Source organism: Triticum aestivum, chromosome 1D (genome assembly GCF_018294505.1).
Source record: "Triticum aestivum cultivar Chinese Spring chromosome 1D, IWGSC CS RefSeq v2.1, whole genome shotgun sequence".
Taxonomy (NCBI): Eukaryota; Viridiplantae; Streptophyta; class Magnoliopsida; order Poales; family Poaceae; genus Triticum; species Triticum aestivum.
In genome coordinates this window covers 344,291,355-344,303,270 of record NC_057796.1, presented here as the reverse complement: position 1 = coordinate 344,303,270, position 11,916 = coordinate 344,291,355, and the positions used below count along the sequence as shown (strand labels likewise).

General features: G+C 46.6%; 2 protein-coding genes across 3 annotated transcripts; both read right to left on the bottom strand.

Annotated features, from left to right (window-relative positions):
* Positions 1-1,077: 1,077 nt before the first annotated feature.
* Positions 1,078-6,600, bottom strand: LOC123181935 (endo-1,3;1,4-beta-D-glucanase). 2 transcript variants are annotated; one of them, XM_044594347.1, is made up of 8 exons: positions 6,313-6,600; positions 6,203-6,224; positions 4,951-5,079; positions 2,845-2,971; positions 2,351-2,441; positions 2,174-2,263; positions 1,974-2,077; positions 1,078-1,446 (listed from the first exon to the last, which is right to left on the bottom strand). In XM_044594347.1, exons 1-8 carry the CDS (start codon positions 6,461-6,463, stop codon positions 1,306-1,308), a joined length of 855 nt encoding a protein of 284 aa, XP_044450282.1. In that variant the 5' UTR covers positions 6,464-6,600; the 3' UTR covers positions 1,078-1,305. The 2 variants fall into 2 exon arrangements, with proteins under 2 accessions (XP_044450282.1, XP_044450283.1); XM_044594348.1 differs by lacking the exon at positions 4,951-5,079 and having other exon boundaries at positions 6,313-6,597.
* A 1,248-nt stretch (positions 6,601-7,848) lies between these two features.
* On the bottom strand, positions 7,849-10,727 carry LOC123181936 (endo-1,3;1,4-beta-D-glucanase). The gene is made up of 7 exons (XM_044594349.1): positions 10,428-10,727; positions 10,310-10,331; positions 9,653-9,779; positions 9,142-9,232; positions 8,965-9,054; positions 8,766-8,869; positions 7,849-8,215 (listed from the first exon to the last, which is right to left on the bottom strand). Exons 1-7 carry the CDS (start codon positions 10,576-10,578, stop codon positions 8,075-8,077), a joined length of 726 nt encoding a protein of 241 aa, XP_044450284.1. The 5' UTR covers positions 10,579-10,727; the 3' UTR covers positions 7,849-8,074.
* Positions 10,728-11,916: the final 1,189 nt, after the last annotated feature.

Here is an 11,916-nt window from a genome sequence, read left to right as displayed (position 1 = left end):
GAGCGAGCGAAGGAAAAGGCGTAGTTGCGGTGGCGGATTGGTTTTGGTGTAGAATGATCTCGCCGATGCGCGGCGTAGCCACATGGAAACGGAAGACCAGTGAGGAGCACTGGGCGACGAATAAGTCGGCGGCACAGCCACCAAGGACGGCTTGGAGCAGAGCGGCCACCGTGATGGCGTCAAGGTGGCGGTTGGAGAACTCGAAGATGAGGTAGAGTGGCGACGCAAGGTGTATCGCCGGCGTGGTGACTGCAAGGCGGCAGTAGAAACTGCAGTCATCCTCAAACTCTAACCCCATGGCATTGCCGCAGTCCAGGAAGCAGCGGAGAGCCACTTGCCCTGCTTTGACATAGGGGGGTCGAAGAAAGGCAATGGCGGTGGCGCCACGGAGGGGCGCAGGGCATCGAGGGGGCTGGTGGTGAGCGTGTGATCATGGGGAGAGCTGTCGGCGGCCGGAGTTGAGCTGGGGGCGGTGCGGTGGAGGGCCGGAGGTGGGAGGAGGAGAGGAGAGGGGAGAGCCATCAAGCCTCTCGCTTGTGTTTCACAAATTTGAACTGAAAACTACAAACAGACTACAAACAGAGATTACCATTCTGTAATTCCAGCTCCCTTTCCTTCTCATACGAAATATGTTTCATCAACACCATCTACTACATGGCTGTATGGCTGTCAGGACGCAATGGCCCAAGGTCACCGTTTCTACATGCAGACTCGTCGGCTTTATCAGTGTTAAGCACTTAAGCTATTGCTACACCATTGACAAAATTAAGTAACTGCTCCATGTTGAAGGAGATGCAAAGGAAATAACATGCAAATGTAACCATTTCAGAATGGTAACTCTCACGAGAAAATAAATTCACAGTGTATCTCAGTTTCGGCACATCGAACGCTGCAAAGATAAAATGGTTCTCGGTATACATACTTTATAGGCACTAGAGTCTGGAACGCTGCAGGTGTTGGAGATTGGCCAGTTAACTCGACCAGTTGTCTTACCGGAGGTGTTGGAGATGACGGCAGTGGGCAGAGCCAACAACAATCACCACACAAGTTACATAAAGACAACGAGACAAGTGGTCCAACTCTCAAAACTACAAATATCGCATTTTATTTCAGTGCTATAGTATTATAGTAATGTGTTCAGCACAAGCAGAGACTGATATGAGCAAGCACACAATACATACTGCACAGGACAGACACCTGCAGACGACCAACGATGCGGACCATAACATAAACCCTGGATGATTGCATGATGACTGGTGAAGAGTGACACTGGCCTATTAAGAAAAAAGGACCGCTAATTCAGGTTCACTTTAGGTTCTTGTTAAACCAGTCGATCATGTCTGACAGGGCTTCCTCAGCACTCTTCACAGCACCTGCGTCTTCACTTTTGTATCTCACAGTCCATCCATGAGAAACCCCAGGGAAAATCTTGACAAAGTGAGCAATCTGTAGGTTCATAAATGATCATATCAGGATGAAAGATTTTGAGCTCCGGTTCTGCAACAATATCGTACCGATAATGTGTGTCTCCAATTTACCTACATTCTACTGTACTTTCTGGTTGCTTTTTCTCAATCTGTAACATCTATTTCCTAATTCTTCATGATACTACACTTTCGGGTGAATATAAGATAATACCTTCTTACTTCCAAGAAACTAGTCATTCACATGGATAATAACTAGTACTATAAAATGCTGCTAAGTCCAGTGACTCATAAAGTAAAATATTGCATAAGGCTAGTTGGCCCTTATTTAAAAGAAAAGATGATTGTCAGCTCCTTTGATGTCAAAAGCTAATTAGATTGGGAGGAAGTAGCAACACATTATGCTGGAACAGTCAAACAGTATACTAATCAGATACAGCTTGGCACTGAGCCATTTTCAAATTTGACAACTTAGTTATATCACATATTCCATACCTAGACAACGTCATAGTTGATTTGAAGAACTGGTTGCTCGAAATGAGAACTTACCCCAGAGTTAGAAGAGGATAGAACCTGCTCGAACTGCTTGACCAATTCTGGTGGGGATGTTTTGTCAGTTTCAGCTCCAAGTATAGCGATGGGGCATTTCACCTCTGAAATATAGCACATGTCATAGTGTAAGAATCTGAAGCCTTTCAAATGGAACAATGTTAAGTATGTATCTTGAATTCTCAAGGAAGATATCTTACCTTTGATATCGTCAACAGTAACAAAAGAAGGGTGTGACATAACAGCTGCCTGTATCTCATTAGCTTTCGCTAACTCTGCAACTCCCTTTGCTGATATGTAAGGAGAAGAAGCATAATGCTTAGCAGGTTAAACCTTATAATTTGGGTTCAGATGTAATAAAACAAAACTGTGCTTACCACCCCAACAATAACCTGCAGCCCCAACAGTAGATACTCCTTGTTCTTTTAGAGCAGCAATAACAGGTTTTGCCTCTTCAAATGCTTTTCCCTGTATAAAGGAACAATTCATTCGTTTATACTCCCTCTGTCCGGAAATACTTGTCGGAGAACTAACTTCAGAAACTGGCAAATCAACTCCATTTAAAAAAATAAGTGTGTCTTCACCCGCAGGCGACAGCTACACAGGGGCCTACATATATTCTTACAAATTCATAGCATGCTTTCATATACATGTTGTTAGGTTTGGATATTGGTTTTACCATCACTTCTCACCCTTGGTTACTTAGTTAACAGTGTGTGAATCAAAGTACCAAGGCCAGCAACCTCATGCGATGCAAACTGGAAAGCTTTTGGAACATATACCTTAATAAACATAAACTAAAGCAAACGTGACCTGAACATTTACAAGAAATAAAAGGAACAAGGTTTGCGGGAATCAGGAGACAACAAACCGGAGCATGTTCTTTTAACCACACTTGTATTGGCCTGTCAGCGTTTTCAGGTACATATGGATCCCCATGTAAGAAATCTGGCACCACAACAAAATATCCAGACGAAGCAACTTTATCGGCTATCTTCCTTCAAGGGGAAAGAAACTACATCAGAACTCCCATCATAGCTGACACTTGTTGGTTGTGACAAACTAAAGTAGAGGTCTGTAACATCCCAAATTTTCAATTTGGTATGTTATACATAGATCATCATTGCATATCATGTTTTATTGCATTTTGACAAATCCTCGATAAATCCTAAGCAACTCAAGGACCCTCGGAGAGAGTTGGGGATTTTCTCAAATTTTCATATTTGATTTTCATCAAATAATAAGACGAGGATTTTGGTTTTAATTATTTTCTCTCCGGAAAAATATTTCATTTTAAAAATAAACGAGAGGAGAAAATATGACTTCTCCAAAATAATTGAAATACTGGAGGAAAAATGTTAAAATCATTTATTGAAATTTATTTGGATTTTATTTGCAATTTTTATTGCATTACAAATATGGCATGTTTTCAAAATATTTATTTTGTGTTAAAAAAATGTTCACCCTATTCTAGATTTTTTAACTAGACGGGAAAAATTTATTTTATATTTTTCTGACTTTTATTTATTTTTCTGTGAATTATTTTCCGCGGAACGTTTTAAAAAAAAACGCGCGCGCCCGCTGGGCCGAGCCCAGCCGAGCGCCAGGCCGCCGGCCCACCCCGCGCCTCTCTCCTCTCCGCGCACAGGACGCCGCCGTGTTCGCCATGGACACGGGAGTCCGAGCCGCCGGAGCTTGCCCCTCCTCCAAGCCTCGCGCCGCCCCCCCCCCCCTTTATATACCCCGCAAAACCCCCCCTCTTCTCTCATCTAGCCGCCGCCGCCCGCCTTGCTCGTCGCCGCCGCCGCCCGCCTTGCCCGCCCCTCGCCGCCCCCCCTCCCCGAGCCCGCACCCCGCGCCCCTCGCCGCCGGAGCCCCCGCCCAGACGAGGTACTGCCCCGTTCGTTTTGCCGGTTTTCTAAAAAAAAACACCATTCGTTTAAAAAAAACCCTAGATCGGTTTTTTTCGGTTTGATTATTTTGCGAGCGTTCACCGAACCGTTCGTTTTAATGAACGCGTTCGTCGGTTTTTCTCTGTTAACAAACGTCCGTTCTTTAACCGTTCGTCCGTTTTTTCTTTTTCGTCGGATTTTTCTGCGATTATCTCAGATTCGATTTCTGATCGAATCTTCGTTTCTGTTTAACTTCTCGCTCGTTTATCGGAATCAGGCGATTCAAGCGCCTAGAGTTTCGTCTCGAAATTCTCTTTCGGTTTAACATACTCAAACAAGTTTTTGCTACAGTAAAATTTGACCTAGATCCAGATTAGTAAACGAAGCTTCTTTCTTTCGCCGTTTGACTTTCGTTGCTTCTTTCGAGTTGATTCTTTTTGCAAACCGGAGTTTTTAAGTTGAACTTACTGGTTGGATCTTCCATTCGAGTTTTACATGTGCATTAGATGAGTACTGATTGTATGCTTGTTTGTTTGCGATAGAGTACCCGGAGTGTGCCGCTTGTTACTTCGACTCGTTAGGTTTTGCGGATCATCAGCAAGGCAAGTAACACTTTGATCATACTTTCCATACCCAGTTTTTATTGCATTAGATCTATTCCTCAAACATTGCATGACTAGGATCTAACTAAATTGTGGGAACTGGGAAGTAGTTGAGGTAGTACCTATTACCTGTTTTCTTATCAAACCCTTGGGAGTTACTTCTACGTTGCTATTTATTGCCATGCTATGCTCGTAGACGTGGTTTGGGTTTGAGAGATATTCATGACAGATGTGAGATGTTTATTAATGGTTCAACTTAAGGTGGCAACTAAAACTCACATCTGGGTGGATTGAGGCACCTGGAGAACCCAGTGTTGTCTGTTTGTATAAGGACCGCCACCCAGGCTCAAAGGGATCATAAGATTGTTCATGCTAGAAACTTCCGTGTGCAGCCACAAGCTATTATGGGCTCTAGCATAGTCGAGTAGGTTACATGATCTCTTGAAGAGGTGGGCTAGCAGATGTAGGGGAAAGTAGGTGTACCGGTCCATCCAGAGTAAAGAGTGATTGCTTCTGAAAGATTGTGTCTCGGTCATCCGTTTCTCAAACACCATGCAGTGCGAGAAATAAAACGGAGGCGATCGAGTCTTGTGGGGAAAAGTGCGCAAACCCCTGCAGAGTGTACAAACTAATCATGGTTAGCCGTGTCCCCGGTTATGGACAACTTGAGTATCTAGTACCTGAATTATCATTTGAATCTCATCACTATGTTATTTTTAATTAATTTTGTTGGGTTAATGATGACACTTAATTGGGATTGAGTTGGAGGTACCTTCTCAATGTTTAACAACCACCATGATAGTTAAATAAAATTTATTCTTTTGAAGTAGGATAAAATTGGCTTTTCGCAAAATTGTAAAAGCTTTCCACCAGCCATATATGCATGTAGTATAGCATTATTACTGTTCATTACTCTCTATGTGTTACTTTGCCAGCATATTCTATGTGCTGACCCGTTTTCGGGCTGCAACGTTTCATGTTGCAGACTTTTCAGACGACGAGTAAGGTGCCTTAGGTCGTGGTCTTATACTCAGTGATGCCGCTAGAGTTGATGGACTCACTTATCTTCCAAGTCTTCCGCTGTTATCGTTATTAGATGGCCTTAAGCCATGTTTATCATACTTAATCTCTTCGGAGATATTCGATGTAATAAGTGTGTGATTGCTACTCTGTTATAAATCCTCCATTTGTACTGTGCGTGTCAGCATTACTGATCCAGGGATGACACTGGTGCACAGCAGCACAGACCATTTGAAGTCTGGTCGCTACAAGGTCATAGGTCATCATAAAACAAAAAGTCCACTAAGAACTCTTCAAGGTTTAATAGCCAGGCCAAAATCTCAGCCATAAAATCTCACCAAGAATTACTCCTTATTAGAAGAAGGCCTCTGAGGACTAAATTGCCAAGTTCTGAACAATATGCATGACACAAAAACGGCAGCGGGAAAGCAATACCGTCACAACTCGCTATTACGGCGTGATGAACAGAGCCTACAGACATGTCGTTGCTAAACCAAAAGATGTACTGCATGCCCCCGTTCCTAAATATAAGTCTTCGTAGAGATTCCACTATGGATCACATACGGATGTATATAGATGCATTTTAGAGTGTAGATTTATTCATTTCGCTCCGTATGTAGTTCATAGAGGAATCTCTAGAAAGACTTATATTTAAAAACGGAGGGAGTAGGTGCAAAACAGAGGTCGTAATGTCAGAGAGCACAAAAGTGTATACCTCAGATTCGGTGCTTCAAACCCTGCAAGGGGAAGACGGGAAGCGCTGTTATAACATAAGAGAATTCGGGTTATGAGAAGATAAGAGTTCTTGTCAAGGGCGGGGTTTACCGAAGATATCGGAGATGAGGACGACAGCGGCCTTGGACTCTCGGGCGCCGGCGACGTACGCCGTGATCCCGCCGAAGCTGTCGACGACCCTGCCCTCCCCGCCGGCGGGGTTGAGCGTCGGCGGGTCCGCGCAGCACTGCGGGCTAGCCATCCTGCCGAGGCTGCTGGTGCCTGGTGGTTGGGGTTGGGAACCAGACCAGCCGAGAGCCGACGGAGGTGACTGCGGGGTGTTTCGAATCTGTTCGTGGAGAAGGTTGGAGGCTTTTTGGTTGGGCCTTTCCTTTGTTTTTGTTTTTTACGGGTGGGCCTTTCATTTGTTTGCTCCAGGCAGGGTGACGGGTAACCTCACTGCTGACCCAACACTGATTTCGTTTTTTGCTTTGCTTCATGTGGCGGTAGCGACCGGCCAGGCCAAACTGCCTGCCGCCGGCGCCAGCCAACTGACGGAAAACATCTCACGCACCGGCTTCCTCCTATGTTGCCACGTGCCCCCGTGGACCCTGCACACCCCTATCCGTTTCACCTTATCGCCAACCGAAGCGAGCACAACCACATGTTCCTCCGATCCCGTTTCTCCTAAACTCTCCGTTCCTGCCATGGGTCCTTTTCTCCTACCTTCTTTGAGCCGGCCATGGATCCCCTACTTTCCGACCTCTTGATCCTGTCATGGATGTTACAGCGTCCATGTGCACCCCAGTGAAAAGTGAGGAAGAGATTGTTCCATGACCTTGATCTCACTGCTGCAAAATCGCCATGTCCCTGTTGCCAGAGGCCGTGCTACGAGCCCCGGGCAGCGGAGCTGCGACCATAGACACCGACCAACGGCAGGATTTCGTGATCATCAACTGCAGCATAGATGATGTCGTGGTGGCAACGACCACAACATGGATGATGTTGTGGTGAGGAAGGCTGCGGTGATGGTGATGGGACAGTGGGTTCGCAACATCGTCCATGTTGCAGTGGGTCACCGCAACATGAACCATATTGCACGAAAACTACTGTGCGAACGATCCTCCCTTGCCCAATATGTGCACGATGCTAAACCGAATGCACCCGATATGTGCACGATGCTAAATCGAATGCACGGGTGCACTTCCACCCCATGCATCAACGGCTTGATTTGGCAATGCACGGGTGCACTTCCATCCCATGCATCAACGGCTTGATTTGGCATGTCGGGCACATATCGGCAAGAAAATGTCGTTTCTATATTGGGACTCCCCACTAAATGCAATGTCACACAAGCTAAAGGCGACCGCAACATGGCCCACCTTGCAATGGGTGCCAACACCGCAACATGGCCCGCCTTGCTATGGGTGCCCACAACATGGTCCGTTTTGCGATCATCCTAAGGATGTCTAGGACAGATCAAACAGGTGCCGACCCGGCCGATCTGATCAGCCGGATGACGCATGGCGTCAGCCCGCGTCTCTATAAAATTATGTTGGAACAAGGAATAAACTGGGTTGTAACGATCTGTCCTTTCATCCCCAACACCAAACAAAAGAAAAGTAACCAGGGAAGTGCCAGCTCACAGAACTGCAAATACCACATTTTATTTGAGTGCAATAGTTCAGTGTTCAGCACAAGCAGACCCCGAAATGAGCAATCACACACATACCAGCAGACCTGCGGCAGACAAAGAAGCATGCCCTATAGGCTATAGCTAAGAGACCATAACATAAACCGTGGATGCTCGCGTGATGACTCCTGAAGAGTGACACTGGCTTATTACAAAAGGATGGCCGCTAATTCATTAGGTTCACTTGAGGTTCTTGTTAAACCAGTCAACCATGTCCACCAGGGCTTCCTCAGCGCTCTTCACAGCAGCTGCGTCTTCGCTTTTGTATCTCACGGTCCATCCATGAGAAACCCCAGGGAAGATCTTGACAAAGTTAGCAATCTGTAGTTCCATAAGATATCGTATCAGGATGGGAGATTTTGAGCTCCAGTTCTCAAACAATAATGTGTCTCCAATTTATGCACATTCTACTGTACTTTCTGACTTAATTTTCAGACAATATTACGTCCTTTTCCCTCTTTTTCATCATGATACCTTTAATACTAGTGAATATTAGATAGAAATAGAATAATACCTTCTCACTTTCAAGAAAACAAGATGCTCAGATGGATAATAACACTAGCTTGTAACTATAAAATGCTAAGGTTTGACCAGGGGCTCGTAAAGTAAAAGCCATGAAGCCTGGATGGCTCTTAATTGCAAAATGTCTGATACCTACTTTAACATCAAAAGGCAAATTGGTACATAATTTGGGAAGGAAGTAGAAACAAGTGATGCCGGAACAACCAGACAACATTCTGGTCAGATACAGTTCCGCACCAGGGCAGCTCCAAATTTGACAATTAGTTTAGCCTTTGTTATATCACATATTCTATAGCTTGAGTACATCATGGTTGGTTTGAAGACCGGGTTGCTCGAAATGAGAACTTACCCCAGAGTTAGAAGAGGCTAGAACCTGCTCGAACTGCTTGACCAATTCTGGTGGGGATGTTTTGTCAGTTTCAGCTCCAAGTATAGCGATGGGGCATTTCACCTCTGAGATATAGCACATGTCGTAGTGTAAGAATCTGAAACCTTTCAAATGGAACAATTTAAGTGAGTATATATAATTCTCAAGGAAGAGATATTACCTTTTATATCATCAACAGTAACAAATGAAGGGTGCGACATAACGGCTGCCTGGATCTCATTAGCTTTTGCTAACTCTGCAACTACCTTTGCTGATATGTAGGGAGAAGAAGCACAATGCTTAGCAGGTTAAACCTTAGAATTTGGGTTCAGATGTAACAAAACAAAACAGTGCTTACCACCCCAGCAATAACCTGCAGCCCCAACACTAGACGCTCCTTGTTCCTTTAGAGCAGCAATAACAGGTTTTGCCTCTTCAAATGCTTTTCCCTGTATAAAAGCACAATTTATTCGTTTATATTAGATGTGACATCACATTCAGTGAGAAGTAACTCAAACCCCTATCAGCTCAGTAGAGCGTCTCCATTCTATTCTTCTGACCCAGGAGAGCTTATCCACGTTGGTGGAACAGGACACAATCAGTCAATATCCTACACATATTCTCACAAAGTCATAACATGCTGCCATATACATGTTAGGTTTGGACCTATTGGTTTTATCATCACTTCCCACCCTCGGTTACTTAGTTAACACTGTCCGAATCTAAGTACAAAAGGCCAGCAATGTCATGCGATGGAAACTGGACAGCTTTCGAAACATATAGCTTAAACATAAACTAAAGCAACGTGGCCTGAACATTTACAGGAGAAATACAAGAACAAGGTTTCAGGGAATCAGGAGACAACAAACCGGGGTATGCTCCTTTATCCACACTGCTATTGGTCTGTCAGCGTCTTCAGGTACAAATGGATCCCCATGTAAGAAATCTGGCACCACAACAAAATATCCAGACGAAGCAACTTTATCGGCTATCTTCCTTCAAGAGGAGAGAGGAAAGAAGCTACATCAGAGAACTCCTTCATTGTGAATTGTGATAAACTAAAGTAGAGGGCACAGGGCGTCATAAAATAGAAGCCCACAAGAAACTATTCAGAAATTAACAGCTGGGCTAAAATCTCAGCCATAAATTGTGTGAACCTTCCAGTTACATATTTGCCCAAAGTGTGTGAGAATAATGAGGAACTTCTATGCAGCGACTGCAATTCGAGTATCCTTCGTCCTTCTGGTGCGGATCGACTTCCACACCCAGCACCGAAGTATTATTATCAGATGGCCTCTGAGGACGAAACTGCCCATTTTTTAGACAGTACGCACGACTCGGCAAAAACGGCAGGCGAAAAGCAACACCGTTGCTAAATGGCGTGATGATTTTATCACTATTGATGAATGCCGCCAAACGGGGACAGAACGGAATCTACCGACTGTACGGACATACCTATGCTAAACTAAGAGATATGGGTATAAAACAAAACTCGTGATGTCAGAAAGCACAAACAAGTATACTACCTCAGATTCGGCGCATCAAACCCTGCACGCAGAAAACGGGAACGGCCGTTAATCGTCACTATCCCCGGCAACCGAACTTGAATACGAATAGAGAAGAATTCTGGCCGAAATCAATTACCGTAGACGTCGGAGATGAGAACGACGGCGGCCTTGGACTCTTGGGCGCCGGCGACGTACGCCTTGATCCCGCCAAAGCTGTCCACGACCTTGCCCTCGCCGGCGGCGGGGTTGAGCGTCGGCGGGTTCGCGCAGCACTGCGGGCTCGCCATACTGCCGAGGTCACGCTGGTGGGGAGGGCTAGAGTGATTGCTTGGCGATGAGATTGGGAACCGGACCAGGCGACAGCAACGCAGCGGCACGAAATAAATGGGGGGAGAAGGACAGCGGACGCGTGACTGGCGGCTCGTTTCGAATCTGTTCGCGTCTGGTCGAAGCTCCCAGACTTTTGGCCTTCGCTTTACCGTTTAGGGCATGCCCAATGCATAGTCTCAGGTGATGCCTCACATGCCATGTAGAATGCGAATGACAGAAAAAGCAGGATCTTTTCCAGGAGGCGGGTGCTTAGAGAGAAAAGTGTGGTCTGATGCATAAAGTTAGAAAAAGTTAAAGTGAAGAGGAGGGATGCATATGTAGTGAAAGTCACTTTTTATTTTTTATGAGGCCCACTAGTAGTAGTTTGCATCAGGGAGAAAAAATCAACACATATGCCTCAAATTAATTTTTTGTCATGAGGCATCTGTATCCATATGCCACCATTGTACAACTGGCGAGAGGCCGCGAACCGGGGTGACCTGACGTCACTACTGACCCAATTTGATTTGATGCTCTGCATCCTTTTTGCAGTGATTTTGCTTGTTTTTATCTTGACATTTTGCCACAAAGTAACGTTCTTTTTCTTGCGCGATGTGATTCTTGTTGAACCTTAGAGCATCTTCAGCCGTGCCCCTAGAATCGCCTCTTCAGGCGATTTTTTTGCGCCGACGCTGAAAAACGGCCCAGTCGCGCCTTCAGAAGCCCTTTTTCGCCGGCTTGGGCCGAAATCAGCGCCGGCGGACCCAGGTTGAACCCGACGCGCCGGGGGAGCCCGGGGGCGCCGGGGCGAGTGTTTTGGCGCGAAACAGCCGCGGGCCCGCCGAGTCAGCGAGACAGCCGCTTCGTCGACCTCATCGCCTCGGTTCCCGCGGGAATCAATGCGAAGGCTGCCACGCTGCCGCGCCGGTCGCCCTCCATTGATGCCTCACGGGCGGCGCAGTGAAGACGCCGCCAACGCGCGTCCCGCCCGCATGCGCCACGCGTCCGCCCGCATGCCGCCCCCGGGCCACCCCGCTTCGGCTATAAAAGGCGCCCCTCCCTGCCGGTGAGCGCCACAGCCTCCCCCTCTACCTCCAGTGAAAGCCTTTTCCCCTCCGGCGAGCTCTCCCACCACTCCCCTGCCCGCCGACGAGCAAAACCATGGCGGAGAGATACCCAAGCGACGGCGCAGCGACGAACGGCTTCGGCCGCCGACACCTCCAGGAGCCGGAGGCGCGCCTTCTGTACGAGGCCGAGTACCCGGCGCCCCCCGACATGCGCGTGCCTGGCTCGTGGAGACTGAGCGCCGGCGGCGT

Excerpts from the sequence above, each read along its gene's own strand:
- LOC123181935 (XM_044594347.1), bottom strand. The coding sequence starts at position 6,463 with ATGGCTAGCCCGCAGTGCTGCGCGGACCCGCCGACGCTCAACCCCGCC. Across the intron at positions 6,225-6,312 it reads CCTCATCTCCGATATCTTCG|GGTTTGAAGCACCGAATCTG; the intron begins GTAAACCCCGCC and ends TTCCCCTTGCAG. Across the intron at positions 2,078-2,173 it reads TACTGTTGACGATATCAAAG|AGGTGAAATGCCCCATCGCT; the intron begins GTAAGATATCTT and ends GCTATATTTCAG.
- LOC123181936 (XM_044594349.1), bottom strand. The coding sequence starts at position 10,578 with ATGGCGAGCCCGCAGTGCTGCGCGAACCCGCCGACGCTCAACCCCGCC. Across the intron at positions 9,780-10,309 it reads TTTGATGCGCCGAATCTGAG|GAAGATAGCCGATAAAGTTG; the intron begins GTAGTATACTTG and ends CTCCTCTTGAAG. Across the intron at positions 8,870-8,964 it reads TACTGTTGATGATATAAAAG|AGGTGAAATGCCCCATCGCT; the intron begins GTAATATCTCTT and ends GCTATATCTCAG.